Genomic DNA, 26,154 nt, shown 5'->3' with positions numbered 1-26,154 from the left:
TCCCCATGCTGAAAAAAGGCTTTGCAGGATTTGTTTTTCAGTGATCTGGCAGGGCCTGCTCGGACCAGAACAATGGTTCCAGATTTGGGAATGATGCTAAGCTGGGTACAAAGTCGGGGCACCCTCAGGCAGGATGGAACAGAGGCAGTGAGCAAGGAGTTGCTATTTTGAGGACGTGTCTTGTATGTCTCATCTGTCTCCTCCAAACTATACATTCTGTGCTTGCTTAAAGGATGAAATGGCAACAATTCCTGACAGAGCAGAAGGAATCATGGGCATGGCAACCACGGGGAGGGAACGTGCTCCTCCCACACACTGAGGAACAGAGGGGAGGGAATGACCTAATGCAGATAAATCCTGTGTTCCTCACTGCATCCTTGGCATTTGTGTGTTCATATGCTCTCAGCATAACCCTGGACTGCTTTGGGATGGAAAGGACCTTAAAATGGGCAGGGACACTTCCATTATCCCAGGTTGCTCCAAGCCCAACCTGGGAAGTGGACACTGCCAGGGAACCAGGGGCAGCCCCAGCTGCTCTGGGCACCCTGTGCCAGGGCCTCACCCCCCTCCCAGGGAACAGTTCCTCCCCAATCTCCCACCCATCCCTGCCCTCTGGCATTGGGAAGCCATTCCCTGTGTCCTGTCCCTCCAGCCCTTATCCAGAATCCCTCTCCAGAGGGGCTGATTCTGATCCCATGTCTAGATGCATCACTCAGAGGTCCATGAAGAAAAATTCCCATGGTCAAGCTGTACCTTTAGAGCCAAACTGGAGCAGGCAGTGCCCATGGAACTCAGGTTCTATGGGGGTTCATTTTGTAGAGTCAGAGTGGTTTGGGTTGGATGGGACCTCAAAGCCCATCCAGTGCCACCCCTGCCATGGCAGGGACACCTCCCACTGTCCCAGGCTGCTCCAAGCCCTGTCCAACCTGGCCTTGGACACTGCCAGGGATGGGGACTCCACAACCTCTCAGTTCACTGATTTCCAACAGCAGAATGCAGGATCCTGAAGGATTTGTCTGGTTCACAGACTGGAAGCAGTTCTGTAATTTAACATACTTCAGGTTAAGCTTTGCTCACTGCCACTGTCTGAACCAAGGTCAGAACAGCAGGAGGAATAAATACTTAGCTAGAATGATAAAATAATGGAACCTCTTGCCTAAATATATAAAAGAGGATAAAGAGGTTTTTCAGGGTATGAGGATTGCATTCCCTTAGTTTACTATATGTTAATGTTTGTGTTTATGATTGGGTTAATGTTCAAATGTATGGGTTGATAAAAACCCATTTATTTTTCAGTGCTGAGGCTCTGTGTTTCAGAGTCATCACCAGGCACTGCTGTACCTTTGACAGCAGGGACATGGTGTTTCTGTGTTCCTGCAAGAGCTGAAGTGCTTGCAAATGTGGAGCCAGGAGCAGTGATGATCTTGAAGATGAGATCTTTGTGATAGCTTTTTCCTCGAGGCAGGCAAACAAAACCCATTCACTCGTGCTGCTCTTAATGACTCCAAAGTCAGTTGTGAAAAGCAATGTTTCTTTTGAACACTGAGCTGCCTAATGAAGCAGAACAGAGGAGAGGCTTTTCAGATACTTTCCTTCAAAAGCTCTGCTGGCAGCAGCTACAACAAATCCTTTTCCACTCCAATATCCGCCAGGATACTGCTTTTCATCTTTCCATCATTAGGGATAGACCAGACTTTCAATAAAGCAGAAAAATATATGTTACTGAAGGTCAGTGATAAAATGCTGTACTTTAGTTATATATTAAAGTTTCTTCCTAAAGGTGAATTTTTCTTAATCTGTCATAACCTGTTAATAACGTCCATACAAATACCTGGAAAGGAGGAAGGGAAAGTGGTGATCTTTTGTCTAGACCATTAAATACGACAACCAATATTTGATGGGAAGCTGAAGGTGTTATTTTTATGTTTGCCTGCTTCATGTGGCTGCTGGGAGGTTGTTTGGTGGCCTCAGCTCAAAGAAATGGGTTCTGCTCATTAAATCAACCTTGAAATTAAATCGGCAAGGGACAGGACGAGGGGAAACAGCCTCAGTGCTCTGGTCTCCCACATCGGTGTGAGCCTGGTTTGATGCCTTTTCCTGGTCTTAAAATCAAGAGTTAGAAGGTTAGAAGGGGAAAAGGGATTTTACCTTGGTATTTATTTTAAGGATCCTTAGGTGCACACGTCCAGGTTGAATGCACCTGAAAGCACCCCTAACTACAAAGCTGCTGAGATGTTGAGTCTCCCAGCTGAACAAACAAGGCCAAGAATGGAGGCAAAAAGCACTGAGAATACAGAAGGTGTAAAAAGGTATAACAGGGGTGTAAAAGAAAAGACAAAAATCATCACAGCATCAGGTTTGTTATCCAGTGTGGAGTTCAGGAGTGTGGATAACAAAGAGAGAGAATCTGGGAGCTGGAGAGGTGATGCCAGTGCTGCCTGTGTTGCAGAAATACAACAATGACTGGTGGATAGGGAGGCTGGTGAAGGAGGGCTGCGAGATCGGCTTCATCCCGAGCCCGCTGCGCCTGGAGAACATCCGCATCCAGCAGGAGCAGAAGAGGGGCCGCTTCCACGGAGGGTGAGAGTGCCCTGACCTTTGCAAATCATTTCAAATCCCTCCTCACACCGGGCAATATTTCCAAAGGTCACCCGCTGCTGGTTTATTGCAGGGCATTTGCAGTGTTGGATTTGGGATTCCCAGTGGAAATACGGATTTGCGGAGAGCGGGCGTGGGAGATGTTGGTGATGAGAAACAAAAAACGTGTTTGACTTTAGGAAAGAGCAGTGAGGGATAATGACAGGAATTTCTGAGGGTTTTGTGTCCCCGTGGCCTTAAGTCAACTTGATGCTCAAAGTCTCCCAGATTTTTTCCCAGCTTTTCTTATAGTTGTGGCTTTTTTCTTCCCTTTTTTTTTTCTTTTCTCTCCATTTTGGCCCAAACCAGACTTGTCAAACTTTGTAAGATCAGCTTTGCCATCCTTTATTCTTCATCTTCCAGCCTGAGGTTTCTGAGTCTCCACCCTGCCAGACCTGGAGATTGCAAATCCCTGGAAAAAGGTCTGAGAGATAAACCTGGGGAAATGCTTTCAGAATGGCTGAACAGCATCCAAATTTCTTTTATAATTTTTGACACAACTTCAGAGGAAGCCAATATACAGATCTCAATATACAGAGAAATTACTGAGCTCAGTGAGATGCTCCTGGATTTACATGATAAAATTCCAAATTACAATGATAAAAAGTTCATTTTTGAGCAGCTTTGTTAGTTAGAGTCATTTATATCTGTATAACCTTGAGATTCCTTATGGGGCAATTCCTTCCCAAAACCTCCCACATTTTGGGGTACCTGGTGTTAACGGGGCTCTTTTTGCTGCTGTAGGAAATCTAGTGGGAATTCTTCTTCAAGCCTTGGAGAGATGGTTTCTGGCACATTTCGAGCCACACCTACAGCCACAGGTACAACAGGATTTATTTAAGGAAACCCTCGTGTTGTAATAATTCTATTTAAAAACCCACACATGAAAAATGCAGGTTTGCCCCTTTGCTGAGTTATTGAGATGTTTTACAGCAAAATGCTTGCATGCACAGGGGAGGAGGACATGTATTTCTAGCCATGCAGGAGTTGCTAAGGGCTGGGAAAAAGCCTTGGGAACAGTGGCAGCTGCCCCAGAATGCCCAGTTTAATGCACAGGTTGCCCAGTTTAATGCACAGATTGCCCAGTTTAGTCAGGGCTGAGCAGAGGGAGGTGCAGAGAGAAATCAAAGTGCTTTGGCAAAGGGATTTCTGGTTGCATGGATGTGTTTTAACCAAGTTCTCATTTGGTCTTCCAGCAAAACAGAAGCAAAAAGTGGTAAGTAATGCTTTTGTTTCCATTTTATTTCATTCTAATTCATAATTCCCAGGATTTCCCTACGGATGTTGTGTGGTTGATGATCTGAAGGGTTGTTTTTTCCCTCTAGACAGAACATATTCCCCCCTATGATGTAGTGCCATCCATGAGACCTGTGGTGTTGGTGGGCCCATCACTCAAAGGCTACGAGGTATGAACTCAGCTGTTTGCAATTAATTCAACTTTTGTTATCTGCAGTCATCCTCAGTAATTCAGTCTGTGGCTCAGTGCAACTGGTTCATGATAATTTCAGGTGATTTAGCTTAAATAATTACCAAAAAAGTTCTATAAGAGCTAAGAGTTACTTCTACCTTGTACTGTTTTAAAGCACAGTGCAAATCCATTCTTTCCAGTGCACTCATTCCTAATTAAATCAAGTAAAAAAGAATTTGTGTCTGCTACAAGCAGCCAAATTAATGAGCTGGACTGTACTCATGAAAAATGTTCATCAAACCAGCCCATGCTTTGAACTTAATTAGCAAAACATTTGAAGGAGCTTCCTTGTTGTTCCCCTTTTTTCACTGTATTAATAAATTCCAATACATTTGTACAGAAACCTTTAACCCTCCTAAAAGGTTCCCCAGGTGGAAATGGGCAGGATAACGTGCCCAGATAACCAGGACAGCCTTTTTTTAGGCTGCTGCAGATTCAAGTGAGCATTTACCACGTGCTAAATGAGCAGAGACTTCTAGCAGGGCAGTTTAGGGAGCTCAACCATCTGGGAAGTGCTGAACCAGGAACTAAATGAACATAAAATCAAACATACACTTCATTAAGCTTAATTAATGTTGTCAGTAATTTATAGGATATTATTAAACATATTGGAGTGGTTCTTTTTGGGAGGTTACAGCCTTGGCATAATGCAGTGTTCTGGCATTGTTTTTATGTAAGAGTGACTGAAGGTGCAGCTCAGCAGAGCAGGTACTTCATGTTCTGCTCTCTGCCTTTTAATTTGATGGGGAAGTTTTTTGACAGGAGTAAATTCCCTCTGTGCTGCACCACAGATCAATTTACCTCTCGAGGTTGGAGGGGAGAGAGGCTGTTTGTTAACAAAAACCTCTTCAAATCTGCCACCCTGTCTCTTTTTTAAAGAAAACAACACTAAACACAACACCTTGAACATACAAATGTGTGTAAATGGTAACACAGAATACTAATTTCAATAACAAAAATGCTTGATCTTGCTTGGGGGAAATTGTTTTGACTGTTCTTTTCTGTCTAAATGCTGAAGGAACCAGTTTGGAAGAGAGAAGTAAACTGGCAGAGAGGCTTGGGGGCTTTGATGAAGCTCCTGCCTGGCCTGGCAGATAATAATTGTCAGCCTGAGTTGTCCTGGAAAGGACAAGGAGCTGCTCAGTAAATCAGATGGCAGAGATGACAGCTCTTGGGGCTGAGCATCTCAGATGTGTTCCTATGTCCAGGAGTGGGAACATCCCATTTTTTTGCTGGTATCCCTCTCTGAGAACAGTCCCCCAGCATGACAAATCTCACGCCTCAAGTCTGAAGCCCACTGGAACAACGTTGCTGTAGGAAAGGCCCAAGTGGTGTGTCCAGCAAACATCCCACGTGGTTGTGCCATGCTCTGAGGCTTTGGGATGGTGCTGGATGTGGAAGGGGGTGAGGAATGCTCAGTGCAGGTCAGGGTAGGAGCACACAGAGTGACAGCTCTGCACTGGAGCAGAGGCAGGAAACTTCCATGGACTTACTGCCGAGTGCTGTGCCAGGAGCATGGCACTGGAATGGTTGCTGCCCATCAAGGGTGTTGATTGTTGGCTGTATCCCTGCCTTCTACTCACCTCTTTCCTTCCTTTTGGCTTCTTTCTCTCCCTGTCCGTCCCCCTGCTCAATCTTCTCCCCTCTGCCAAGGTGACAGACATGATGCAGAAAGCTCTCTTTGACTTCCTGAAGCACAGGTTTGATGGGAGGTGAGAAACTCTGTCCTTCTCATGCTGCTTTGCCCATGTGTTACTAACATTTCAGTGAATTATTTCATTTTTTTAATGCCAGAGGGTTTGCTGCATGATCAAAGCTGATTTTCTGGCTTTGTGAAGAGTGGGACACAGCTCCTGTGTTACTAGGGGTGCACACATCTGCATTTCTGCCATGGCTGGGCTAGGATTTCTTAGCTCAACATAAGAATTCTGTCTCCGTGTCTTCCCAACACCTAAGAACAATCAGCTCTTAAATATTCTCTATATAAGATTATATTTTGACTGCAGGCAAAAATACTGAAAAAAAGTTGGTTTGAAGAAGGAAATGCTGAGGAAATGCTGAAATAAAATACAGGAAAAGAACTGTAAGGAGGGTTCCTCCTTCAGCTGGAGCATTTCTTGGTGAGCTGTGGGAGGATAATTTGGATTTCCTTGCTAGGAGCACTGGCTTGGTCCATGGCATCACCTCCTTTCCTTGGAGCTCCTCAGTCCTTGTAGGTGTCTGCTGCATCTTTGGGATGTTCTGCCCTTCCCAGTCAGTTCAGGATATTCAGGATATTCCAGCTGGGAGAAGGAGCTGTTCTGGTAGTGCATAACACTAAGTCAGGTTTGAAACACCCAAACCATGGGCACTGGGGCAAGGACAATGATGTTGTGTAGAAGAGCTGGAGCAGGATTTAGGGATTTTAGGAGTGAGGAGGTGGCAGTGCTGAAGTGATCCATAAACAGCTCAGAGGGAACATTTAATGATCAGCTTCTGTGCAAAGTATCTCCTCTCTGCCCTGTTCTGAGTTGCTCAGCTCAAGTGATTTTCTGGAAATCCTAATTCCATCAGCAGTATTGGCAGCTGGATCAGGTGGGAGTATGAAATTTCAGCAGTGGAGAGCTCAGTGCCACCAGTAGCCTGAGACCATTGATTTTAGCTCTGAGTAACTCAGGAAAAAGCTGCTTCTTGGTCCTCCTGCCAACTTTTACGGCTTCATGGTCTTTCTCCTCTCTCCCTTTTCCTTCCTTTCCATCTCTTCTGCAGTTTTGTGAGAGGTCCACGTTACTGAGAAAGGAGCTGAGTGTCCAAGGAAGAGCCTTTCCAAAGGCATCAGTGAGACCTGACTCCTTGCCTGCCTCTGAATTCCCTTGGCTTTGCCAGCTCCTTCCTCTGCAACTGCAACCTCCTCTGCTGGCCAGTGAGCCAAAGACCCACAGTCCATGAATTTCTATTTTAAACTCACTTTTACTTTTGGCCTCTACTGTATTTTCTGGCAATGCATTTATTTATGTATTATACAGAAAAATACCTGCACTTGTTTTTAACCCTCCAGCTGATAATTTCACTTAGAGCTGCAGAAATCCTAGGTTCTGTGGAAAAGTTGCTGGTCATTCCCAGCTTGCTTGCTTTCCATTTTTCCTGGCTCCTTGGATCATCCCAGGCCTCCTAAATGGATTTTACATGAAGGGATTGTGTGCTCTCTGCTCTATAACATTTTGCCTCTTGTCAGCTCACTGACAGATGAAGTAAATAAATCACCTGCCTTAAGTTGAAGAGGTGCAGTGAAGTTAAACTTGGGTTAAAGCAGCCCAGAGAGCTCCAGTTCCTTTTCTCCTGCTCCTCCCACCCCCTGGCAGAGCTCACTGTCAGCTGGGCCAGGTTTACTCCTGGTGTAACTCTGAGGGAGGAGGAAGTGCTGTCCCACTGCAGCTCCCTTGTTCTGAGCGCCCCAAGCCTCACATAACTCACAGCATTTATGGCACTGTGTAAATTCACGCAGGAGATGAGTGAATTGGGAGGAGAAAAGTTGATTAATGCACTGAGGAGAATAGCAGGAACTCCATCCCAGAGCTCAGGGAGTAGGAAATACCTCCCAGTTACCCAGCACTTCTCTTCAGTTGTTCTTTAATGATGCCATAACTCAGCTGGAAACGTGTCTGAGTGTGTTTTATTGTGTTTGCCCTTTGGAATGGGCTGTGCCTGGAAATCCCACTCCTGTGTTTGTGTGTGCTGTGCTCTCCTCCCAGGATATCCATAACCAGAGTGACAGCTGACATCTCCCTTGCCAAGAGGTCTGTGCTCAATAACCCCAGCAAGAGGGCGATAATCGAGCGCTCCAACACCAGGTCCAGCCTAGGTAAGGCACGCCACAGGTTGCAATTCAGGGTGTGGTTACACACAGGAGGGAAGGGATGCGATTCCAGCCTTCCAGACCACAGAATCTGAGCAGAGAGGAACCCACAGGATCACTGATCCAGCTCCCATCCCTGCACAGACACCCCAAATTCCCACCCTGGGCATCCCTGGCAGCGCTGCCCAACGCTCCTGGAGCTCTGGCAGCCTCAGGGCCGTGCCCATTCCCTGGGGAGCCTGGGCAGTGCCCAGCAGCCTCTGGGGGCAGAACCTGCTCTCCAGCCTAACCCTCCCCTGGCTCAGCTCCAGCCATTCCTAAGGTAACAGCAGTTCTGCAGATTCAAATGTGTCTACAGCATTTTACTGCATAATCCTGAGTTGGCCTCACAGCTCCTCCTTCTTCCCAGCCCTGTGCTTTTAATTCCACTTCACAAGGGGCCAAAGAGTTTTCACATGTCCAGCCAAGGAAATGTCATTCCTGACCCTGGGACCAGTTTTGAGTTTAATGTTGAACAGCTCCAGCTGAATTTTGCTGACCAGCTGTGAGACTTGGGGTCCTGCCCCTCTCCTCAGTGTCATGACTGGTGGGTAGCAGTGGCCTGAGGAATTTTTATTTGGATTCCATTATCTTGGAGGTCTTTTCCAGCCTTCATGATTCTGTGATTGTGTGGTTCTGTCTTGCAAAAGGGTGGAAATCTGTGTGTAGCACGTGCATCCCAATATCCTGCTCTCTGGGACACCATCCCAGGAGGTAGGAGGAGTTGGGTTTGGTAAAAAAAAGAGCCGAAATTCCAAATCTCTGACATCCCGAGTGACTGCTGGCACTGGAGGTACAGGGAACAGGTTATTTTATGGAAATGCCATAAACTCACATGTGGAGTCTGTGACAGTAAGTGGGTGATGATATTTTCATCCCAGTGCTCTGGGGGGGTTCAGTGCTTTCACCTGCTTTGTTTTCCTTTGCAGCTGAAGTGCAGAGTGAGATTGAAAGAATCTTTGAGCTGGCCAGGTCCTTACAGCTGGTTGTCCTGGATGCAGACACTATAAATCACCCTGCACAGCTTATCAAGACATCTCTAGCACCAATTATTGTCCATGTGAAGGTGTCCTCTCCAAAGGTAATGCCTCTCACCTTACAGTCCAGGAGGGACCTGGAGGGCAGGGTGGGAATGGGCAGTGTGGAATCTGCACCTGAAAAGGGGAAAAAGTGACATAATGTGCTGCTGCTGCTGCCACAGCCCATCGAGCAACCCAGATAATGCTGTATAATTTTCATGCTCCTCTATTGTCAAAAATAACTTAGTAGTTAAAGTAGGATAAAACAAAAACGCATTTGAAATTTTTCAAGGGATCAAACGTGATCCAGAGAGAAACATGCCCAGCTCTCAGAGGGGTTATCAGAAAGGTTTGGGATATTCAAGGACAGTATTTTATGGAGAGCTTCTGCCCTCGGTAATCCCTCAGGGGGATGTCAGGCTGAGCTTTAGGGAGATAAATGATCCTTAAATTCACCTTTTGCCCTTTCCTCCTTTCAGGTTTTGCAGCGATTGATCAAGTCCAGAGGGAAGTCACAAAGCAAACACTTGAATGTCCAGTTGGTGGCAGCTGATAAACTTGCACAATGCCCACCAGTAAGTACAGAGGAGAGGCTGAAGAACTCCTGCTTTGTGGAATTCTGATGATCCCTGCTGTGCTGATCCCTGTGCTGAGCTGGGTCCATCCATTATCACTCCCTCGTGCTCACACAGCCCTGCACTCGTGAGACACCAAGCACTGCAGACTTTCATCCTGATTATCTCCTGCCCCGGGTTTGTTTTGGTCTTTTGCAGGGTGACAGGGCAGGAATGACGTGGAGGGGACAACAGATCAGTTCATTAGCAAATTACATCATTGGGGGAGCACCAGGTCGCAGAGGGACAAAGTCTGAGTTGGGAGAGGAGGCTGCAGAGGCCTTCCCTCACTGCAGAGGGAGTCCAGGCCCACTGGGTGCACAGGAGGGAAAGGGGTGTGCAGGCATGTGAGCCCTGATCCTGATCCCAAAGGCCATCCCAGTCACCTCACCAGAGCACAGGCACTGCTCTCCCACCTCCTGATCAAAGATCCTGCCCCTCTCCTGGCATTCCCTGCTGCTGGTGGAGCAGAGGCCTGCCAGGGCTCCTGGGCAGGGCTGTGGGCAAGGCTCCGCAGGGGTTTGGACAGGGCAGCTCAAACTTGCTGTTGGTCCTGAAAACCACACCTGGTTTCTGGGACAGAGGCAGTGGAAATGGACTTCGATGTGGCTTTGTGTAGGATCCATGTGGGATATTGGGATGGGAGTGCAGAGACCCCTCTGGGTACCAGGGCAGTGATGTGGGGCAGCCACAGCTTCTCTGGGCAGCCTGTTACATTTCAGCTCAGCTGAGCTCAGCTGTGTTACATTTCCCACATGGAATTTTTTACTGAGTTGTGTTGTCACAACTTAAAATGCTGATGGGTTATTCCTGTGAGCCATCCAGGTCCCACTAACCCAACTGTCCTGGAGAACAAACTGATCCCTCTAAAACACATCCATTCCCTGATGGATGTGAGCTGAGGAACTGCAGCTGCAGCTGCCCCTGTTTGAATGGTTTGTGGTGTTTACCCTGAGCTTACACACAGAACACCCCTCTGCACACTGTCCTGTGTGAAAGGTGGTTCCTCTGGCACCTGCACACACAACCCTGGGCAGTTTCACAGCCTTTTTTTTGTTCTTTATGCAGTGGTTTCCTCTTACTCAGCTTCACTTTGCTCACATCAGCGGAAATGAGAGAAGTTACCAGAGAAGCTGTGGCTGCCCCTGGATCTCTGAAAGTGTCCCAGGCCAGACTGGACAGGGCTTGGAGCAGCCTGGGATAGTGGAAGGTGTGATGAGATGGTTTTTTAGGTCCCTTCCAACCCAAACTTGTACAATTCCCAGATTCCATAAAATGATCCTTGTTCTGCTGCAGCTTGTTGGGTGCATGGTGGCACTTGGATTGTCCATCCCTGCATCTGCTAAACTCTGCCTCAACACCCAGTCCTGGAATTGCATTCCAGTGCTGAAGGCAACCAAGGGAGGACCCACCTGGATCAGAAGAACCTTTCCCAGTGTCAGAGTACCAGGTTTCAGCCATGACCCCAGCCCTGCTCCAAGGCTGCTTCCACCCTGCCGTGCCCAGGAGCTGCTCACAAACCAGCTCAGCACTTTGCACTGGTGATGGGAAGGAAGTGGTTGCTGACTGAGAGCTCTCTCAGGGAGATGACAGTCTGGCTTGGCTCGAAATTAAAGTTGGTCCATGATTTAATTAAGTAAAAGTACATTGCTAAGAGCAAAGGCACTGCTCCCCCTCTCCTGCTTCACCCCTTTTGCAGCTCCAGTTCCTGCAAGAGGAGGATTTGGAGTTTGTTTAAAGGGAAGGTCCTTGCAAAGGATGCAATCCTCACTTTGTTCCTTTGCTGAGAGCCAGCCATTAGGAATGAGCTGGTGCTGCATGTCTAGACATGTTAAAAATAGCTGTCTCTTTGGGCATATTTGAGCTCAGGAACTGCTTTCATTATTAATTCCTTGCTAATCTCCCCCTGACGCTGCTCGAGCCGGCGTTGGGCACTGCGGGGCACCAGGAATATTGCAGGACTCCAGGAACTCCACTGCAGGAACATTACAGGGCTCAAGGAAACACAAACTGTACATCTCTAAACACACTGCTCATAAACAGTTCATTATGGTTGTTATTTTTTAAAACTTCTGACTTCATGCCCATGCTAAGAGAGGGTACAAACCCCTCTGGTCTATTTGACACTACCTAAAAAATACCTGAAATTATACTGCAGCAGAATTAAATTGCATTGGTTAATTAAAATATAATTGGGATAGATCTACAAGTTGAGATTCCTCCTCCTCTCAGGTACACAGTGATTCTACAGCGAAACAGGAGGGGACAGCGGCCACTGATTTTCTCTTCAGGAAAGGCCACTGTGTATCACTAGAGAGTCACCAGGAGCTGGGAATGCTCCTGTGGTAACTGTTTTATGCATGCTGGAAGAAAATTTTGCAGAGGAATTGCTTTACTCCATGACCCTCATGAACAGGGACTGCCCCACAAGATGATTTCCTGCCAAATACATGGAAACAGAACAAACCCAGCTGAGGGATGAGCAGAACTGTTAAATGCAAGAGAAAACCTGAGTGTTTCCCCTGTCATTTGTTCTCCTTGTCAGACACTGGAGTCGGGATCCTGCCAGGGCTGCAGCTCCTCCGTGTGACCTCCAGGGACAGCCTGAGAGGCTCCCAGGCCAGTGTTGCTGTGCAGTGAAATATTAAAAGGGTGACAGTTGTTAAGAGTCCTAAATCCAACTTAATTCCTTGCTTAAGAAAACATGTTACACTCCAAGTGTTTCGTTTCAGTCTCTTCCAAAGCAAAGTATATGTAAGCAAACCACGCTCTTTTATTTTCTAATTTAACTGTGTTTTAATTACTGACTTCTTCCACAAGTGAGTGGTAGGCTGGAATGTGTGGTGCATCAACATGTGGGTGAATAGCAAAGGAGTAAAAGCAGTAAATAAAGAGAGGAGCAAAAGAAGAGCAATAAACGCTGAACTGGACCAAGGGATGCAGTGTTAGGAATATTCTGATAGAAGAAAACTCCTCCTTGCTGGCAGAGGAGGAAACCTTTCTCTACCATGCTGAGAAGAGAGAATAAATATAAAAAAAATATATAAAATGGCTTTATTATTTTAAATCTTATTCTAAGAGCTGTAAAAACAAGTGGAAGAGAACAGCCTGTGGTTGGTGTTGGTTGCCCTTTACACCCGCAGCACCTGCAGTTACTTTCCATTTCCTGTGCTATTTTCACAGCATTTTGCAAAGTTAAGACTAGAGATGAGATAGGAAGTGGAACTGCTGAAAACAGGGTTGTGTTTCTCTCAAGGGGCTCTGCTGGTTTTGGCAAGTTGGAGGGCAGGCAGGGATGGAGGTGGTGTCTAAAGTAAATTCCTGAAGCAGGAATGCTGCTGCTGTCAGGACTGCCTCATGCCTTCACTGCTGTGGGAATGGTTTTAGGGGCATCAGCGCTGGAAAGAAATGAATTCATTAAGGGGTTTTGTACCTTGCAGCGTGGCAGGGCTCACACAACACGTGGGGACAGTGTCCAGCGACTCCTGAGGCCTTTGGCTCTTGGTCACCTTCTAAACCCACCTGTACCGTTTTCTTCTCCAGCCACAGAATCCCAGAATGGTTCGGGTTGGAAGGGACCTTAAAGGCCATCCCAGTCCACCCCTGCCATGGGCAGGGACACCTCCCACTGTCCCAGGCTGCTCCAAGCCCTGTCCAGCCTGGCCTTGGGCACTGCCAGGGATCCAGGGGCAGCCACAGCTTCCCTGGACACCCTGTGCCAGGGCCTGCGCACCCTCCCAGCCAGGAATTCCTTCCCAATATCCCATCTCTCCCTGCCGTGTTTCAGTGTGAATCCATCCCCCTTGTCACTCCATGCTGTTGTAAGCCCCTCTCCATGTTTCCAGCTCCCTCCTGCTCTCCCATGCTCTGATTCCTGTTCATTGAACAATTCCAAGGCCCAGTGTGACAAGAAGCGTTTGCCAGCTCTGTGTCCCCCGTGTCACACGGCCGTGACTGCCTTGTGTCCCTGTGCCCAGGACATGTTCGATGTGATCCTGGACGAGAACCAGCTGGAGGACGCCTGCGAGCACCTGGCCGAGTACCTGGAGGCCTACTGGAGAGCCACCCACACATCCAGTGCCACGCCCATGACCCCCCTGCTGGGCAGGAACCTGGGATCCACCGCCCTGTCCCCGTATCCCGCCGCAATCTCCGGCCTGCAGGTAGGAACAGCCCTCGGAGCGCCAGGCAGTGCAGAGCAGGTGGGTTCGTTCAGTCTGCCAGGGGCTGTAGTGTGACACGGTCTGTGCAGCATCGCTGACGCTGCTCTGGGAGGCACCACTGCCCGTTTGGCCTCTGCCAAGACCAGCTCAGGGGTGTAAGCAGGGAGGAAGCAGCTCCTCAGCCCAGTGCTGAAGACTGGGAATGCTCTGCCTTTAGTGGGAAGTTAAACAGCCATCAATTTCCTAGCCAGGAATCGGCTCTGTAATGATCCCTTTTATTCTACCCTCATAACTTCACCAAACATTCACTTTTGGGTGGAAAAGCTTGTTCTTTGAGTGTGAATAAAAGACATTATTTCTTTACCCATTGAAAAAAATTGTGACCCTTTTTTTCCACAGGGATAGCTCAGACTCGGCTGAACTTTGACACTTCAATCGTGGCATGTAAATAGTCCTTAATGAGAAGTACGTGCTTTATTAAGTTTGAAACCAGAAATGTGTGGGGTTAATAACTGGGGATGCTTGAGGGGCTCAGGATTGCAGGGAGCTTTAAATCCTGCAAGTTTCAGTGTGTGGGGGACTCCAGGAGTGTCACTTGCTAATGTACGTCAGAAATAGAACTGAACAAATGACATTTAATGAATAATTCACTTTACAAATGTAACGTCTGCTCTGCTTGTGGAGTGTCTGGAAGCAGGTAACAGTTTTGGAGGAAATGACTGTTGTTTGGTGTTTTCAGTTAACATCCAGCTGGTTTTGCTGTGAGTGAGCTGCACTTCCCTGAAGGTGCTTAATTCCTGCACTCACCTTTCTAAAGCCGTGCTTGGTTTTATTGGGACCAGCAAGTCACTGTCTCCTGAGTGGCTGAATGCACAAGCACTGTTCTGTTACTAATAACATGCACATGTAAACTGTTGTTTCCATTTCCCACTTGCCTTAAAGTTTCAGTTTTCCATCCCTTCATGCCAATAAAATACCATCTGCAGAACTTTTCACCTCTTCAGTTTCATTTTGAGAACTGGGTGTATCCACAGAATTTTTTTCAGGCATTTATTTCTCTCTGATCAATGGACACCAGCAATAACTGTGAAATGTTGCTCCATTTACTTAGGGAAAACTCACACTGAAGATGAAAATCACCCCTGTGCAGTGGGCTGGCTGAAGGTATGCATCACTTAATCCCCACTTCACCCGAATTCCAAAGGGTTTCGGTGGGATCAATGGTGCTGGTGCTCTGCAGAGGGGTAAATTTCTCCTGGAGTGATCGATGCCCAACCAGAGGCTGCAGGTTTTCCGTGCCAGGAGGGTTCAGGCCCTGGTGTTTGCCATGGTTATCTCACAGTAAGGACTTCCACCATCCCTGTTACCCATGTTGGAGGTTTTATACTCATCCAAACCTGTGGAAGGATTTGCATCAGCTTTCACTGTGATGATGTGTGTGGTAATTAGAAAGCACTCAGGCTAATTAAGCTAGCAAAGGTGCTTGTGATACAGGAAGATTTTATATTCCTTATGCCCTTGGTACGTGGGGGACTGAAAAGGAAAAGCCCAAAGCCTCACGTAGCAGTGAGCCTGATACAGGTGTGCTGGGACAGGCTGTCCCTGCTTTGCCAAAGCCAGATTTGGGAAGCTCCGTTTTTTACCTGGCTGTGGCCTGAACTTTGGTTTATTGAGAACTGAACTCCTGACTCAGGGAGGTCATGAGGGTGACGTTCTGTGGCACAGATCCAGAGCAGTCAGAGAGGGCACAGGTGGCACTGCTGGGTCTGTCATACCTGATCCTTGGAATCGCCTTCCTTACAGGAAGAGCTCGATGCTGAGCTAAGGGGGAAGAGTAAATTTGATCTTTGCCAACATTTCCTTGAAAAAATATTTATTGCTCTGAGAAGTTGTGGCTGTGCCTGGATCCCTGAAGTGTCCCAGGCCAGGCTGGACGGGGCTTGGAGCAACCTGGGATAGTAGAATGTGTTCCTACCCATGGTAGGGGTGGGACTGGGTGATCCTTCATTTCACTTCCAACCCAAACCATCCTGGGATTCTCTAACTCTCTAACCAGTCATTTCCCTCTGTGACTGGTTAGCTCTAAATGCAGTCTAGCCTAATTTCAGTGCATGGACTCAAATCCTGTAGCTCAAGTTTTGGGGAGATGTGTTCCCTAGGCTCCAGGGGATTGGGGTTTCAAGTCCATTCCTGCAGGTTGTCATTCCAATGACACAGCAGGATCAAAAGTTGTTTGGGACATCAGACCAATGTGTAACCACCCCAGGTGTGTCCCATGATGACACCCCAGGAGCTCAGCAGCAGCACTGGGATGAGCACACAGCCCAGGGAAGCAGGAAGGTTTCAGGAAAGCAGCAGGATGCAGCCCGAGAGGTGAATCACCACAGGGAAGGCACAGAGGTGAGCACAGACATAAAGCTGCAATTGATGAGGGGATTATACATCCAAACTGCATTTGTGTCAGACAAACACAAGGGTAATTCATCATGGAATCCCAGACTGGTTTGGGTTGGGAGGGACCTCAAAGCCCATCCTATCCCCCCCTTCCATGGGCAGGGACACCTCCCACTGTCCCAGGCTGCTCCCAGCCCCAATGTCCAGCCTGGCCTTGGGCACTGCCAGGGATCCAGGGGCAGCCCCAGCTGCTCTGGGCACCCTGTGCCAGGGCCTGCCCACCCTCCCAGGGAACAATTCCCAATTCCCAATCTCCCATCCATCCCTGCCCTCTGGCACTGGGAAGCCATTCCCTGTGTCCTGTCCCTCCATGCCTTGTCCCCAGTCCCTCTGCAGCTCTCCTGGAGCCCCTTTAGGCCCTGCAAGGGGCTCGGAGCTCTCCCTGGAGCCTTCTCCAGGTGAACACCCCCAGGTCTCCCAGCCTGTCTTTAATTCCTGAAGCACTTTGCCATAATCCCCACTAGAGCCTGGTGCTCTGAGGAGAGCTTGGGGATCCCGTGGCTGGAGTTCTCCCCAGTAGTGGGGGTGAGGTTGCAGAGGGAACCCCTTGTTCAGGGCCCCTCTCCAGGAGCCTCCCTGGCGGCACCGCCCGGAGCTGTAACCACACACCCCCTGCTCCATCCCTGCCCCGCCACACCCGCCTTGGATATAAATTATTCAGGAAAACAGTCGCCATGCAGGGGCTGTAGCAGCAGGAGGAAGGTTTTATATCCCTGAGAGCAGGGGCTGGAGTTTCAGCACGGAGTTTGTCCTGAGAGATGGGTGCTGATAGTCCTGAGAGGTTTAATGTATGTTGAAAGCAAACAAAAGATTTATTTTAGGCTACTTCTTCATTGTGCCATTAACTGGCAAAAAAATTTGAACTCATTTTGTTCATGTGACAAATGATGGGCATTGTCATTATGGGAATGTGAGGAGAGCAAGGCTTCTAATTAACAAATGACCTTAGGAAGGGATTTTCTGTCAACATATTTTAAATACTATGTTTTAGTTGAAAGAATTTGTTATTATCTAATCATTTTAATCTCCCCTTGGCTGCCTGCTGAGTAGCCCATCTTGGTTTGGTCATAGGAAGGGTTTAAATAAGGCTCAGAGCTGCACCTCTAAAAACAACCCCAACGAGCATCTTCAGATGTGTTCCAAAACTACAGAAATGGACGCTTAGACATTCCCTAAGCAGAGTAGCAGCGTGAATGTTCTGTTCCTGATCAGAGAAAAGTGATAAATGCTGACTACATCAGCTCACTTTTCATGCTCTCTGTGACGATACTCAGCAGGGCGAGCCCGCGCTCCCGCTGCCCGGCCCCGCAGCAGCAGCAGCAGCAGCCAGGCTGTGCTGGGACACGAGCCCCACGAGCCCCACGGGCCCCACGGGCCGTGGCTGCTGCCAGGAGGCCTCGGATGGGGCTCGGCAGGAGCTGAGGGTGCGGGAATTAACGCTGGCGTTGTTTGGCCCCCGCAGAGCCAGCGCGGGAGGCACGGCAGCCACTCCACGGAGAACTCGCCCATCGAGCGGCGCAGCCTCATGACCTCCGACGAGAATTGCCACAACGAGAGGGCTCGGAAGAGCAGGAACCGCTTGTCTTCCAGTTCCCAGCACAGCCGAGACCACTATCCCCTCGTGGAAGAGGAATACTCTGACCCCTACCAGGACTCGTATAAACCCCACCGGAACCGCGGCTCCCCCGGCGGATACAGCCACGACTCACGGCACCGGCTCTGAGTGCGGGGACCTGGGGAAAAACAGGATTCATCCGTTCATACCTTACCATAACGTAGCTAGGAATAACAATTAGATCAAGTTAATTTGGCAGGTGTGACAGCGACACTGCAGTTGCACTCTGCTGTCATTGATGTTTAATTAGGGGGCAGCAAAACCCAGCCCGGCCCTTCCGTTTCTGCCCGATCATAGAGGTTTGTTTTTGGGATTATTTTTGGGTTTAATACAGCATTTGCATTTATAGCCATTTTTTTTTCTTGTCGTTCGGTATTAGACACATCCGTTTGTAATTTCGGGTACTTATCGAGGCACTTATAAAATAATTTCCTGTGCTGGAAATTCCAAATGACCAGTTCCAGTTGGAACCAATTTATAAACCAATTCCTGTTGGAATTTGGGTGAATTGACTGGAAAGTCGACGTGAGCATGTTGGGGGAAAAAAAAAAAACAAATACAAAGAAAAATCTGAAAATTACAAACCACTGGAAGTCAGAAAGTCAGCTCCAGTATTTGTTTGCTGGGAGCTCAATTTCCATTTCAGGTTAGAATAAAAGGATTTATTCTAACGATTTCTTTCCAGAATGACTTTTTCAGACAAACCAAATGTAAACTCTCGAGAGTGCCAAATATCCCAAATTATTGCAGCAGTTACAAAACACTTTCCAGTTTGAAATTATTTTTAGACCTGGCATGAATGTTGCAGCCAAATGATTCTTGAGTTCAGCCAGTCCTGACAGTCGGGACCAGCAGGGAGGAACTGCGACAGGAGACGGGAAACAGGGACAGGAAAAGGAACAAACTCCATCATTTGTGTGCTTGGAGGTTGGGAATAGTCTTTTTTTCCCACTCTTTTTACCTGAATACAGCTAGAAGTCCCAAAATGGAACAGGAGTATAGAGACATCAGATTTTTCTCCCATTTTTATCCTGCTTTTTAAATGGAATCAATCCCTTCCTGTGACCCAGTGTGTAGAGTACCTACATTCCAGTACCCTGAGTACCTGCCTACATGTTCCATCTTCGCAAATCCACCTCTGAATGTCCGACAATTCCAGTGGCGCACAAGAACTCTCCAGAAGATCCATTGCAGCCATGAAATCCGAGGGGAGGGACTGGGGTTAAGCAGTCATCAGTGATGAACATTTCAAACAACATCTTGGTCAGAATTGCAATAAAAAGGGAATATCAGACAAAAATCTGCTCACAGGGAAGTTGTGGAGCTGATTCCAAGCTTTGGATTCCAAGAGCTATGATAAATCCTTGGAGATATTGCTGCCTTACTTCCTAACAATCATTTCTTTCACCTCCTGAGTCTTGAGTTCCTTCCAAGAGATGAATTCCTGTGGTTGGACCTTGTGTTTTACACCATCAGTGAAGCCTTAGATCCCACGGGATTGAAAACTGACCCGTTGCCCGTTTTGTACAACCACTGACATCTTCAGGCAGAGCCTCCCGAAATTCCCCAGCGCACACATTCCCTGGCATTGACACAGTTATGCTGAACATGCATTTGTTTATGCAGGTTCATGTCACAACTATTTTTTTTTTTCTCAAAAATAAGGATCATTAACCTTTTTATTTGCTTGTTTTCCTCCCAAAGCCTGCTGACACCAGGCTTTGACAGCATGTAGCACTAAAGGAATTTCTGGAATATTCCGGTTTCTTCCACTTCCTGGACCAGCTGGCAAAGACTGCTGGTGCTTCCAGCATCCTGGAGTCTGATTATCCTCTTGAAGTTACTGGGAAAAGTAATCCATGTCCTTTGTGGGACACCCACGCCCATCTCCAGCAGCATTAAAAGGTGGCAGACACCTGATTAATTAATCAATCATTTTAATGACCCCACTGCCTAACAGGCAGCTCCAGTACCACTGGGTGATCCCAATGGACCAGTTACCAAGGAAAATATGGAAATCTCTGCATCCACTGGAGTCCCAGAGTTCTGGATGGATCTGCCAGACCTGATCCTAGCCGATTCCCTCTGGCTGCAGATGCCAGAGGAGCTCTTGAGGCTGAGGGAACACAGCAGGACCCGGCCTGGGACTGGCAGCTGCAGCTGCCTCCGCCAGGATTTTGTGCTGCAGCACAGTGGAGCATCCTCCAGGAAGTTTTCCAGACCATTTTCCATGTACAGCACCCAGACCTGCATGAGAAAGGAGGCGTTAGGTGACCCATTCTTCTCTGAGCTTTCCCCAGTCCCTTGTTCGTGCATTGAAGTCCTGATTGCAGGGGAGCTGTAGAACCCTGGGCAGCAGCTGCTCCTCTTTATTCTGCAGTAGATTAGGGATCAGCTCATTAGCTGCTTGAGGAGATTTGCATATTTGCATATTTGCTGCAAAGCACCGACATAGATTTCCTAGAGCCTTTCGGAGCCTTGTTTTAAGTCTTCCATGTCACACCAGGTGAGGGAAGGATCCCCACCCACCACGCACCTGCACAATCCCATCACCTGAACATCTCAAGTGCCAAAATGACTCGGGTTTGACAAAAACAAACTTGTGAGGGAAGTCAGGGGTGGGCCTGAGGTAATTTATTCCATGGGGTTAAGCTGCCTTGACTCCTGGGTGTCCTGAGTTTCTCCCAGAGCCCATTCCATTGTAACACAAGGAACCAGGGGCCCTGCAGGTCTCATTCCTTGCCAGGGTGTTTAATTCTTTGAAAAGAGATATTCTTTAAGTACAAATACACCAACCATGCTGGGAGACTCAGCATTTATTGCAGGTACTATGGGCAGTCTTGGTTTGAAAAAGGAATTTCTGTTTAGGACGCAGTAAGGAGTGCAAGCTGTGCTGGGGATCAGCATTGGTAACTCCGTGTTCCTGGTGGGATTCCAGCACTGCTGAGCTGCTCTGTTGTGATTCAGTTGAAATTGTGGAGTTCATGTGCTCCTGACTGAATCGATCCAGCCTCATTCTCCAGTCCTCACATCATTTCTTGTTATTAAAATAATGCTAAAAACCAGAGCTCTATTCTAAGCTCTGGCACAGACAGAGGGTTTAGAAATGTTTATAAAACAGGGATTTTTTTTTTAAAGTTTTGTTGCTGTCTGAGTTTCTCATTCAGACACTTTAGGATTAACAAGGATTTAACCAATCAAGGTGATAACAACCTTTAAAGAGAAAATTCAGCACGTTCTTACGTTTGCGAATCAATTATTTAATTGTTAACCTTAGAATTTCAAATACTTTCTCCCTGGAGTTGTATTTAACATGTACAGATTCTTTTCCTGATGCCAAACACTTCTCCCATGGGACGTGCAACTCACAGCTGCTGATATTTGTAACTTCAGTTTGATGCCAGATCTTCTGAATTCAGTTTGGTCTCAGCACCACAGAATTCCCTGGAGCATCCAGAATCTCCTGTCTTTACTGACTTCACCATTCCAAAATAATATTTTTATTCCTGTTGTTCACAGCACACTGATTTGGGTAAGTCAGAGGTTCTGATGCTCTTTTTTCTTTAATAATACATTAAATATGTCTTCTGTAGTATTTTCTTTCACAAATTCAGTACTTCTGAAACTTGTCCTTGATCCCACACTCCTGATTTTTTTTAAGGCAAAATAATTGGAGACTACAAATGAAAAAATCAGATGCATATTTTATAAAATGCCATTTATCCAAACCTGGGTTTACTCCTAAAAATGTACATTTTAAAATCCAGTTCTATTACCCCTGTTGGTGTCAGTCCAGGTTTGGGTCCCTGGGATTCTGCTGCCATGTATTTTGTTGGAGTTGCCTCTCATTCCCTCAAACATGAGTCCCACAAAGGCTGCAGGACCCTGTAATGCAGCCAAGCTTAACTCTGGGGAAATGGAGTTAAAATGATCCTAAAAGAGAATGTGGTGTCGTTTGAATAACCTTGGTGAGGTTGTTACCACACCCAGTTTATTTTATATAGAAAAATAAAGGCATGTCTTTAAAAAGAAAGGGAAATCTTAATAAAGTTGTAAAACGTATGTACGGCATTAACTCAAAGAAAAAGGTGAAAATGCTACTTAGGAGTGAAATTTCAGATTTCTTTCACTGTGTGTGGAATCCACTCAAGAAGTCAGGAGAAATATTGTGATTAAATCCATCCAGAGAATTTGGGGAGGAGGTAGAAATCATTTCAGATGTGAGTAAGTGTCACTCCTTTATTCCTTTGAAACTGGGAGCAGCCTTGGCTTGGCCTCAGGATGCTTTATGGACCTGCCTCGGGAATTTGGGAAACCAAATTCCTTGGCAGTGAGTTCCTGTCCGGACATCCTACGGACACCAACTCCTGTCTTGTCCAAGAGCAAGGTGTGCCCAGGAATGGTGATCCCCTGCCTTATCAATATTGCCTGGAAAACAAACTGTAATTACCTGTAAGATCCCCGTGTTGGAGCTGCTCTGCAGGCGCAGCAGAGAATCCACAGAGCTCAAAGTTCTCTCTTTTGCCAACGGTGTAAAAACAGAGCAAGGGAAAAGAAGCACATCTGTAATAGCACAAATTTACAGCAATTCCACTCCTGCATCTGGCATCGTGTTTTTGGAACCAAGGGGGAGATTTCTGATCCAGCATCAGTGGATTTATTGCATTTTTGATCTGTTTACTCGCTGCCTGATACTTCAGCAGTTGATTTTGGCATTTTGCACATGGGATTGATTTCTCAATAACTTGTTTCCCTTCCATATTAATTAATTAATGACAAACAAAAAGAGCCTTTTAAAATCACAAAGCCCACTGCATTCATTTCTGCTCATTTCCTCCTGGAAGCTGAAATCATGTGAATAACTTTAATTTTGGCCAATGTGTGGATTTGGGATGTGACTGGTGGACCCACCAGTAGCCCAAGGTCGGGAATGAAACACTCCCAGTAGATGTTCGTGGGGACACAGAGCTTGGAGGTGGGGGAGGGGAGAGCATCACAGCACCCAAAATTCCCGAGAATTGCAAACCTGATGGGAGGTGAGGTTAAGGAATGTGTGCGTGGGCCCAGGTGTGTTTAGGATTGGGACACACCTGATCGATTCCCTTCTGGTGCAGACAGGGAGAGTCAGGCAAGAATAATGCAGATTGTGTGGAACCAGAGCGGGGAGAATGTTGGGATCAGCCATTCCAACTGCAAACTCCGGACCTTGGGCTTCTCACATCCTGGAAAATCTCTGTTTCTCAGCCAAACTGGTTCCCAGTGAGAGCCTGGCAGTGCTGCCTCACTGGGAGCCAGTTCAGAGCCACACTGGTGAAGACATTACTGCCTTTACTGGGACAGAGCCACCCCAAAATTGTGTTTTCTGCTGATTTTCCCTTTGTTTTGCCCTATAGGCCCTGTGTGTGTAGCACCCGACCAGGCATGTGGGTACCATATACTATGCAATGTGTACAGTGGTGCATGCTCTGCTCTCCCTCTGCTTTTAGTGGCTTTCAAAGAAAACTACAAAAACTAAAAAAAAAAAAAAAAAAAAAAAAAAAAAAGAAAAAGGAAAAAAAAATAAAGTGGTGTTATTTTTGTGACCAGGATCATGCAGACTGCATGCCCATAGTTATCCTCATTTCTATGGATTTGTTTTATGGAATTTAGATGTACAAAGATGAACTGCATTACAATAACTTTTCTACAATAAATGAACAAAACTACAAAGCGTTTAAAAGTCTGTCCAGTCTCTTTGTGTCCTGCACTAAGATTGGGAAAATGCTTGGGAGAGTCAGGAGAAACCCAGAGCCCTGTGGCATTTTTGTTGTTTGCCAACAGTTTTTGGCAGCAGCCTCACGTGTTACATTTCTAGGAAAATTTAATGAGGTTCTGAAGAAGGAGTTGCATCTGGTCTGCGAAATAAATGATGTTTATTTTTATAACGATCTGCTCTTAAATAGCTGCGACCCAGAAGTACAAAAATACAGATAATTCCTGCTGATCCAGCAGGGAATGAGATACTTGCAGCCAACTGCTCCTTTGAAGGATTCTCGGGAATGTTCAGAGGTTTGGAGCTGGTCCTTTGTGGGATCTCCCACTCGGTTAGAATTGGTTCCTAGGCAGGAACAAGGGGGCACAATGATGGGAGGTATTAAGGACTGGATAATTAGAAGCTAATTAAGTTTATCACAGAATGGTTAAGGTTGGAAAAGACCTCCGAGGCCATCGAGTCCAAGCTGTGACCGATCCCAGAGCCCCGAGTGCCACCTCCAGCCATTTATGGTATCTTGGAAAACTGAAAGCACTGGAAGATGCTGCCTCTAGCAGAGAGTTCCAGCCTCCTCTTCCCAAAAATGAGTAACAGGAACCAGCAACCTGACGGAGATGCTGTGACCACCCAAGCCCTGCCTTGGAGGGACAGGAGCACACTGGCCAGGTGAGCTGCACGTTGCATTTACACACCTCAGGCAGATCTGATGCTTTTAAAATTCTGTTTAATTGAACTTTCTTGGCTGTTTGTTCAAAATCAGATCTCAGCATGTGAGTTTGCATCTAAGCTGTTAATGAAAAGCAGAAGCGTTTCCAAATAAATAGAACAAAAAAATGCTTTTTGTCTGCTTTCATATGATCCTAGGGGTTAAAATTTCTTAAGCTGCTTAACTTGTCTGTGTCCTGGGGAAAGAGCTGGAGCCCCAGGAGCAGCTGAGGGAGCTGGGAAGGGGCTGGAGAGTTCCTGAGGGAGCTGGGAAGGGGCTGGAGAATTCCTGAGGGAGCTGGGAAAGGGGCTCAGCCTGGAGCAAAGGAGCTCAGGGGGGACCTTGTGGCTCTGCACAAGTCCCTGACAGGAGGGGGCAGCCGGGGGGGTCGGGCTCTGCTGGCAGGGAACAGGGACAGGAGGAGAGGGAACGGCCTCAGGCTGGGCCAGGGGAGGGGCAGGGTGGATATTGGGGAAATTCCTTCATGGAAAGGGTGCTCAGGTGGAGTCCCCGTGTGGATGTGGCACTTGGGGACATGGGGCAGTGCTGGGGGAATGGTTGGACTCGAATATCTTGGAGGCTTTTTCCAACCGAAGCCATTCCATACTCTCCCTGTCTGGGTTTTTTCTGTACAGAGGCATTTCCATGGTGAAATCCTTCCGCAGGCATTCGAAGCACTTCCCCGGCACAGACGCTCCCATGACCCTGTCTGTGTTACAGCTGCCTGGAACAAAACGTACACGACCCGAACAAGCCCTCCCAGATTTCCAGGAGGGAATTTCGAGGCTGTACCCAGCCCTGCCCATTGGAATGCTTTCCTAGAAAGCTTCCAGCAGCACTGGAAGCCCGGCTTAGCCCATAAAAAAGCAGCAGCATCGGCCAGGTTAAACCAGGCTGCCATAGGGAAAAAACCCAAACAAATGACATGGGGGGAAACCTCAGAGGTTTTTATTTAAATAATCAGAATAAATGGTTTCATTAAACCTTGGTAGCTCTCCCACAGCTGCGCAGCCACTGAACCCTGCCCTGAGTCCAGGAGAGCTGAGAACAGACAAGAACCGAGTGCTGCTGAAATTCCAAGCTGAGGACCAGCAGAAAGGGGGATAATTGACAGCTGATGAATAATTAATGCCATTGCAGGCTGGATGCTGAACTTGAGGCATGTTTAACACCAGAGGAGCTGCTTCATCTCCCTGTGGGTTACACGCAGTCCCAGTGCCCACAGCTCTGACTCGAGATGGACTGGGACAGTGAGTTATCAGGATATTTCTCTCCTTAAACTGTTCAGGGCCATAAATTCCCCTCCAGAGCAACAGGAAACACAAAAGTCTCTGGACACAGAAACTTGGAGATTACTCTGGCCTTGCTGCTTTGGTTCCAGGCCAGCAGGGAAAATTAAATGCAAGAAGCTGCTGTGGGAATAAAAGCTGCTTGAAGGAAAGATGAAAAACTTCTGGAATAAGAAAGGAGATTTCATGTCCCATCCCTGGAAGTGTCCCAGTGGATGGGGCTTGGACAGCCTGGGATAGTGGAAGGTGTCCCTGCCCATGGGATGATCTTTTCCATCCCAAGTAATCCATCCCACCCCAAGAGAGGACAGAGCTCAACTCCGAGCTGGCCCAGCTGCCATCGGATTCTGTGGTGAAAAGCAAAGCCTTTCATCTCTGAACATGAACTTAAAAACTTTCACAGCTTCACTGTGTCTCTCCAAAGTTAAATTCACTTGTTCAGGGAAGCACCTGTGGGTTTTCCTTACAAGTCCCTCCCATGGTGTTTAAATGAGGGTACATCCAACACCTGGTGACACACCTGTGGCTCCCCAGAGAAAATTAACTCGTGAGTTACAAATCCT

The 26,154-nt window shown here is 47.3% G+C and overlaps 1 protein-coding gene across 8 annotated transcripts in view; it reads left to right on the top strand.

The window, feature by feature from the left end:
- CACNB4 (calcium voltage-gated channel auxiliary subunit beta 4) overlaps positions 1-23,566 on the top strand; it is a 78,118-nt gene extending 54,552 nt beyond the window's left edge. For 2 of the 8 annotated variants that reach the window (XM_048308820.1, XM_048308821.1), the window contains 10 exons: positions 2,450-2,580; positions 3,382-3,458; positions 3,834-3,853; positions 3,963-4,043; positions 5,759-5,817; positions 7,837-7,946; positions 8,909-9,060; positions 9,478-9,573; positions 13,590-13,775; positions 17,692-23,566. In XM_048308820.1, the coding sequence (XP_048164777.1) occupies positions 2,450-2,580; positions 3,382-3,458; positions 3,834-3,853; positions 3,963-4,043; positions 5,759-5,817; positions 7,837-7,946; positions 8,909-9,060; positions 9,478-9,573; positions 13,590-13,775; positions 17,692-17,952 (1,173 nt within the window). In that variant the 3' untranslated portion in view covers positions 17,953-23,566. Of the gene's footprint in view, positions 1-2,449; positions 2,581-3,381; positions 3,459-3,833; positions 3,854-3,962; positions 4,044-5,758; positions 5,818-7,836; positions 7,947-8,908; positions 9,061-9,477; positions 9,574-13,589; positions 14,764-14,886; positions 15,728-17,691 lie in introns of those variants that run through there. The other 6 variants (XR_007204673.1, XR_007204672.1, XM_048308822.1 and 3 more) reach the window with 6 other exon arrangements.
- The last annotated feature ends 2,588 nt before the right edge of the window (positions 23,567-26,154 follow it).

Source organism: Corvus hawaiiensis, chromosome 7 (genome assembly GCF_020740725.1).
Source record: "Corvus hawaiiensis isolate bCorHaw1 chromosome 7, bCorHaw1.pri.cur, whole genome shotgun sequence".
NCBI lineage: Eukaryota > Metazoa > Chordata > Aves > Passeriformes > Corvidae > Corvus > Corvus hawaiiensis.
This window is presented reverse-complemented; position numbering and strand designations above follow the sequence as displayed.